Source organism: Heliangelus exortis, chromosome 28 (genome assembly GCF_036169615.1).
Source record: "Heliangelus exortis chromosome 28, bHelExo1.hap1, whole genome shotgun sequence".
Lineage (NCBI taxonomy): Eukaryota > Metazoa > Chordata > Aves > Apodiformes > Trochilidae > Heliangelus > Heliangelus exortis.
The window spans coordinates 2,444,447-2,451,904 of NC_092449.1; the positions used below are offsets into that span (position 1 = coordinate 2,444,447).

The 7,458-nt window shown below is 52.8% G+C and overlaps 1 protein-coding gene across 8 annotated transcripts in view; it reads left to right on the forward strand.

The window, feature by feature from the left end:
* The window catches only part of LOC139788257 (4-galactosyl-N-acetylglucosaminide 3-alpha-L-fucosyltransferase FUT6-like), a 49,684-nt gene extending 44,363 nt beyond the window's left edge, over positions 1–5,321 (forward strand). For 3 of the 8 annotated variants that reach the window (XM_071728001.1, XM_071728006.1, XM_071728005.1), the window contains 3 exons: positions 862–1,027; positions 2,922–3,868; positions 5,154–5,321. In XM_071728001.1, coding sequence (XP_071584102.1) covers positions 935–1,027; positions 2,922–3,868; positions 5,154–5,295 — 1,182 coding nt within the window. In that variant the 5' untranslated portion in view covers positions 862–934 and the 3' untranslated portion in view covers positions 5,296–5,321. Of the gene's footprint in view, positions 1–861; positions 1,028–2,811; positions 3,869–4,774 lie in introns of those variants that run through there. The other 5 variants (XM_071727999.1, XM_071728002.1, XM_071728007.1 and 2 more) reach the window with 4 other exon arrangements.
* Positions 5,322–7,458: the final 2,137 nt, after the last annotated feature.

A 7,458-nucleotide genomic window follows, 5' to 3' on the forward strand; every position in this document is an offset into this window, starting at 1 on the left:
ATGTTGAAATTCCTAGTCTAGGTGTAGCCTGTTCCATGGGGAAAGGGTAAGAAGTCACAGTTTCTCAAGTGTGGAATTTCTAGGCAGAGCAGCTGAATGGTTGACACCTTCTCAGGCCCAGGTGAGCAGCTCTGAGACCTCAGACTGCCTGGGTCACCCTGGGGTGAGCAAGCCATGACTTAGAGCCACCATCCCTCATGCCATGGTTTATTTATTTATTTTTCTTTCACCTGTGCTGGAGCATTCCCAAGTCTGCAGGAGGCATCTGGACAATCTTCAGGTGACTTCCAGCTCTGTCCCACAAAACACACACCTGCAGGCAGATGGACTAAAAATGCAAACTCTTCCACCCCATATTGCCCATTTGCATTCCTCTTGCCCACCCAAGGCACCCCAAACAGGTATTGAAAGTCCTCCTGTGAATTCAGTTCCAGACCAACAATCCATGTTTACCCTGGGACCTATTTAAGCCTGATAATAACACATAATGACATTTTATAACCTAGCCAAGTGCAGCCAAGCTTGATGGGAGATCAATTCACTCTGGACATAGCAAACAATGTCCACAGACCATGATGTACAATGCCTGTTCACCTGGGCTGGAGATGTTCCAAAGCATGATCTGCAGGGCTGAACACAGGAGGGATCCTCTGGTCTTGCTCAAGCTCTCATCTAATCTGAAGCTCATTGCTTGAAGCCACCAGCCCCCAGATACACTTTAGCTTGAGCTCCTGGGAAGGTGACAAGGAGATGGGGATGGTGGCAGCTGGGCCATGAAGCCCATGAAGGTGGCAGAGGGACTTGCAGACCTGATGCTGACACCTCCAGTCCATCCCAGCTTTTCCCAGCCTTCTTAAACAGAGCTGTCCTCCTGTGACACAGGGTGGAGAAGAAGACAGGAGAGGAATACCTGGAACAAGACACTGATCCTTCCATGTGTCTGTGCCCTCCTTTCTTCCCCTCTTTTTCCAACTGTGCCATCCATTTCAGTGCCCACCTTTGTGGTGTGCCAGGACCAAGCCTGGAGGTAAGCTGTATCAGTCATTTCTTTTTTAATAGCTGTGGGAAGAGGAACCTGACTGGGGCTACAAGAAAGGGGCAGGGGCTGCAGGAAGGATGGGGGATAGGAGAGGCTGTTGGAAGTCAGGGGGTGGTGGTAACACAGGAGCTCTCCATCCTTCCTGGAGCCCCTTCAGGCACTGGAAGATGCTCTAAAGTCCCCTTGGAGCCTTCTCCTCTCTGGTCTGAACAACCCTTACACTCTCAGCATGTCTCAGAGCAAAGGGTCTCCATGTCCTCCTCTGGACTGGCTCCAAGAGCTCCACATCCTTCCTGTGTAGAGGTCCCCAGAGCTGGAGATAGAGAAACACAGAATCATAGAATGTTGGAAGGGGCCTTAAAGATCATCCAAGTTCTGACCTCTCTGCATGGTCAGGGACACCTCCCACAGCCCAGGGTGCTCCAAGCCCCATCCAACCTGGGCCCTTCAACACTGCCAGGGATGGGGCAGCCACAGCTTCTCTGGGCAACGTGGGACAGGGGCTCAGCACCCTCACACCAAAGAATTTCTTCCTAATGTCCATCTTAAATCTCCCCTCTCCAAGTTTTAACCCATTTCCCTTGTCCTCTCCCAACCCCCCCTGTGTCCAAAGCCCTCCCCCAGCTTTCTTGTAGCCCCTTCAGATATCGGAGGTTGCTCTGAGCTCACCTGGGAGCCTCCTCCAGGCTGAACAACCCCAATCCCTCAGCCTGGATCCCAGGGGAGGTGCTCATTTCAGTGGCTCTGCTGTATTATGTATATAAACACAGACCCAGCCGCACACACCCTGAGGCACAGGTACAACACCGCACCCGCCCCGCACCCCTTTAACCGGAGCCGCACGCACCGCGCTGCGCGGGGCTCGGGGACCTGAGGGGCCGCGGGGGGCGGGGCCTGAGGGCCGGGGGGCGGGGCCTCGGTCTCCCGCTCAGTCGGGGTCCCTGTGGTGCTTTGCACTGATTTCCCCTGAGGGACCCGAACCCCTCACAAGGCATCTCTGAGGCACCCGAACCCCTCACTGAGCATCTCTGAGGCACCCGAACCCCTCACTGAGCATCTCTGAGGGACCCGAACCCCTCATAGGCACCCCTGAGGCACCCGAACCCCTCACAGGGCATCTCTGAGGGACCCGAACCCCTCACAGGGCATCTCTGAGGGACCCGAACCCCTCACTGAGCATCTCTGAGGCACCCGAACCCCTCACAGAGCATCTCTGAGGGACCCGAACCCCTCACAGGGCACCTCTGAGGGACCCGAACCCCTCACAGGGCACCCCTGAGGGACCCGAACCCCTCACAGGGCACCTCTGAGAGACCCAAACCCCTCACAGACACCCCTGAGGCACCCAAACCCCTCACAGGCACCCCTGAGGCACCCGAACCCCTCACAGGGCACCCCTGAGGGACCCGAACCCCTCACAGGGCACCCCTGAGGGACCCGAACCCCTCACAAGTCACCCCTGAGGAGGAAGAAGCCCAGAGGAGCCGGGACAGGCAGCTGGCAGCTCTCCTGGGAAATGAAGGGGCTGGCAGTGGAGGGAAGCCTGGGGTGTGAGGCAGGGTGGCTGTGCCTGGCGGGTCGGTGTGTGGGGAACCTTGTTTATGGTGCCCTCAAGACCTCTCTTTCTGCGAAAAGGAGGCTGGAAGTAGATGTCCTTCAGGTCTTGGCTCTGTCCCCTGTCTGTACCTCCCTGACAAACTGTACCCAGAACCACCTCCCTGCTGGGGTCAGAGCTCACCCCTCACTCCTTGTCCTGTCTGTGGTTTCTGCAGATCCATTCGTGGGGATCATGGAAGGGAAGAATATCTCCAGCAAGAAACTCCTCACCTTCCTGCTCTTCAGCTTCACCTTCAGCTTCTGTTTCTTTGTTTCTTTTCGTCAGTTCAGGACTCCTGAGCCAGAGCTTTATAATTCCAGCACCTCTACACAAACAGCCCATGCTGGAAACAGCAGAGCCCCACCAAAGAGTCAGCGCAGGCTGACCATCCTGCTCTGGAAGTTGCCCTTTGGGCACAAAATCAACTTCAGAAACTGCTCGACACTCTACAGCACTCCCGACTGCCATTTCACCTCCAACCGCAGCTGGTCCCAGAAGGCTGATGCTGTCATCATGCACCACCGGGATGTGTACAGGGACACGGAGGGGCTGGCCCAGCTCCCCAGACTCCCTTCCCAGCTCTGGATCTGGTTCAACCTGGAGTCCCCAAGCCACTCTCCAAACTTAGGTGCCATGGACAACCTCTTCAACCTGACCATGTCTTACCGGAGAGACTCGGACATCTTCACCCCTTACGGGGAGCTACAGCTCCTTGGCCAGCCTCAGCCCCTCAGCATCCCACCTAAAACCAGACTGGTGGCCTGGGTGGTCAGCAACTGGAAAGCAAACTCTTACCGGGTGAAGTATTACCATCAGCTGAAGCAGCACATCACCGTGGATGTCTATGGGCAGTATCACTTGCCCCTGCCCCGGCACGAGCTCCTTCCCACCATGTCCCAGTACAGCTTCTACCTGGCTTTTGAGAACTCGCAGCACGAAGATTACATCACCGAGAAGCTCTGGAGGAACGCCTTGTCCTCTGGCACCATCCCTGTCGTGCTGGGGCCACCTCGAGAAAACTACGAGCACTTCTTGCCCCCTGACTCCTTCATCCATGTCGATGATTTTGCCAACGCTGGGGAGCTGGCACGGTACCTGCTGGAGCTGAGCGAGGACCCCGAGAGGTACCGGAGCTACTTCCAGTGGCGCAAGTGGTTGAAACCCGTGCTGGGGGGTGACTGGGGCCTGCATTTCTGCAGAGCTTGTCACTTCTTGCAGACAACAGAGAACAGGTACCGGGTTGTGCCTGATCTGTCTGAGTGGTTCGTGTAACTGCTGTTTGCTCAGCTCTCTCTGCTGCACCACAATCTTTTTGTCCTTGCTGACAGGCTGCAATTCCAGGGGATGATTGAACTTGATGGAAATGGAGGAACAAGAGGAGCTCTGAAATGAAGAAGGACAAGGAAGCAATTAGGTGTTGGTGTGTCTTTGTCTTATTGGAGATAGACTGTCAGATAGAGTAGTGTATTGTTTTTGGGTTTTTTTTTCTGATTTATTATAAGTTACTTGAACAATTCAATTTGTTATGCCAGCTGCAGCTTTGGAGAAGTTCACCTCTAGTCTCTGCAAACAGTTCTGGATCAGCTCCACAGCTTGGACAACCAAAGCAAGTAGCTGAGAGGAGAAGGTGAAACTGCAACACCTGTCTTCAACCTGGCTCAAGGGCTTTGCACTGTGCAAAACTGCAACTTGAAGGCATGGCCATGCCTGCTGCTGTCAGCAGAACAGGCAATGCCCCCCTCTGCCATCCCCACAGGCACATCCTGCCCTCGCTCTGCCTTGGGCTCTCCTTGACTGCCTCTGGGGAGCTGCTAAATGGGTAGAACACAATTCAATTTATTTTACAAGCCTGTTTAGGGGGCAGGTTGGCAGGACAGAGAGGGTTTGAGGCGGGGTGTGACAGCAGCAGACTGGTGCAGGGGAGGTGTAGGATGCCAAGGGTGCTCCTGAAAGGACCAGAGGTTTTAGTGCCTGCAGCTCCCTGTGCAAGGAGAGGCTCAGGACCACCAGGTGATGAGCTGCCTCCTGGCATCAGCTGATGTCTCTAGGCCATGTGTTTAAGGACCAGTGAGTAACTGGTCTTTACTGAGCTTCTTGCTGCTGTTCAGGTCGTGCCACTGGACATTTTTCCTTTTCAGGTAGGGGACCTCATTACATGGAGTCAGTGGCCACAGCTGTGCCCTCCCAGGCTCCCTGCTGATACCCCTGGACATTCAATTCTTCCAACTGTTCCTGACCCCTGAGGTGACCTTTTCAAAGGTCTGTCCTGACCCGAGGGTGTTTCCATGAGGAAAATCAGCTCAGAGTCCAGCAGTGCATACAGAGTCACAATTGTTTTCTCCACCAGCAGAATTTAGCAAATATTTCCAAAGAATCTCCTCTGCTTTTCCTCCCACAGCCATTCTGCAGCAGCAGGACCATCAGCCAGACCTTGCCTTCAGCACTGCAAGTCCCTTATTTTGGGGGCTTTGGGGGATTAATGACCTTTGCCACCTTCCTTATTTCTCTTCTTTGCAGATTGCTTGAATCCATTGATCAGCGCCAGCCTGAGAACAAAACCTTCACCCTGAAATCTGAACCTGGGCAAGAAATCCCCAGTTTTCTCTTCCCAACCTCCCCAGCCCCAACCCCTTTGCTTCCAAGACCTGGAGTCATTTAAAACTTATTAAAAAAGGATGAGTCTCAGAGGGTTTTGGACTGTTTTAACTGGGGCATGGCAGCACTGGGGGGATTGTCCCTCTCCTTTTATGCTTGAACCTGGGGTTATTTTTTGCAGGTCAAGGCCCTTCCTTTAATCCAAGGGCTACGTGGGCCCTTTGGTGAGCTTTTAGGAGAGCAGCAGGGCCAGCAAAGGATGCAGGAGCAAAGGCAAAATAAAAATGTAGGAGACATATTTATGAATATTAATCTCACCCCCCAAATTGTGCTGCAACCTTTGAAAGGGCAACCAAAATATGGATTCCAGTTGTGCTGAAGCATCCACGGGCAGACCAGGGGGTGTTAGGAGGTTGCAGCCAGCCAGGCTTAAACCCTGGTCCTTGAGGAGGGGACGTGGGACTGGCAGGACAAAAATATCACATGAAGCCTTCCTCTGAAGCTCTGTGCTGCTGTGGCCTGGGGAGGGGATGTCTGTGGAGCTACACAGAGTCTGGGTTTGGTAGGGGATGGGAAAGCTGAGACTGCACTTGGGAAACTCTGCAAGGGGGGACTTCCTCCAGGGAAACATCTGGATGGCAGTGCTGAGGAGTCACAGGCTTGCTTTTCCCCAAACACGGGGGCTGGGGTCTGCAGTTGGGAGATCCTGACATGAGAAGGTGTGAAAATTCTATAAATTCTATAATTCTAAAAGGCCCAATTTACCCCCAAACCTCCCATCTTTTTACCCAAAGGGGCAGGAGGCAGGCTGAAGTGTTCCCAGCTGAGAGTTCAGGCAGAGATGGTGCAAAATGCAGGGAAGAGATGAGCTTTACAGGGGTATTTCCCTGAGAGGAGAGAAAGAGGCTGCTCCTCATGGGAAACCAGGTTGATGATAAGGTTGGAAATGGAGTTTTTGGAGCAGTGGCTGCCTTGTGCTCTGCAGAGACACCAGGGCCCAAGAGGAGCCAAGAGGCAGAGCTTGGGAGGAGCAGAAATCCTCCCCAAGCCCAGCAGAGCTTTGCATTTGGGGAAGGGAAGAGACTGAAAATCTTGAAAACACAACAACAGGAGCTTCACATGCTCCAGAGCTTCATCATCACTGGGTTTGTCCTCCTGGATGTGTGAAGATGCCTGAACCAACCCTGTAAACTCAATTATTTCCAGCTTTTCTGAGCCCAGGGGCAGATACCTCCCAAGCTCTGGAAACCTGCTCCTCGTTTGGCCCCGTGAGCTGCAAGAGGGAACAGGAAACCATCCCAGCTCTTCCCTTCACATCTGAGCTCTCTCTGTCCCTTCTACCAAATCCTCAGCACCAGCTGAAGCCACAAAATGTCCCCAGCCTTGTCCCCAGGCTTCACATTTTTGGTAGCACTACCAGAGATACTGGGAGACAAATTATCACATATATTTATAAGGGTTTGTGGAGAGGTTTTGGGTTTTTTCTGAGATTTGTAAACTCCACACTCTTGTCTTCATTTTTTATTCCTGTTTATTGGTTTGAAGTGGGGCTGGGTTTATTTTTGGGTTTATTTTCCCATGTTGTTTTCTTGAGCTTCTTTGAGAAGCCCAAAGTGAGCAGTGGGGTTGAGCACTGCCTGCTCCTTTTTCTCTTCAAAAATGAACAAGTGAATAGGCAAGAAGAGTTGAGAGCTGGGATTTTTAAGCTGGGGCTTGAAATCAAGCACCTGCCAGTGCAAACCTCCTACTTACAATACTGTCCTGGTTTGAGCCAGGATAGAGGTGATTTTCTGTCTTGTACTTTTGCTTTTAGCTAAGTCTCTTGTAAGTAGTTGCACTTGCTGAAATTAACAGCAAGTTTCTCAGACAGTGTGTGTTTCTAGGACTGATAACACTTGATGTTTATAGTTACTGCTAGAGACTGGTATGCAGAGCCAAGGACACTGCTCAGCTCTGAAGAAAACATAAAGAGGTCCCACCTGCATCCCTCCTTTGGGGAGGAACAGACAAGATAGATGCCAGAATTGACCAAACAGAGTATTCCATCCCATATACGTCATCCTCAGTATAAATTTGAGGGATCACGAGGGCCAAGCCAGATTTCCTGCTTCCAGCTTCCGGCTGCCTGCCCTTCCTGCCTTTCCTGCTTCCATTCCTTCCCCCGGCATCCTGGAAGGATCCCGTCCGTTTGCCTGCCTGTGCTCCTGATCCATCCCAGCCCATATCT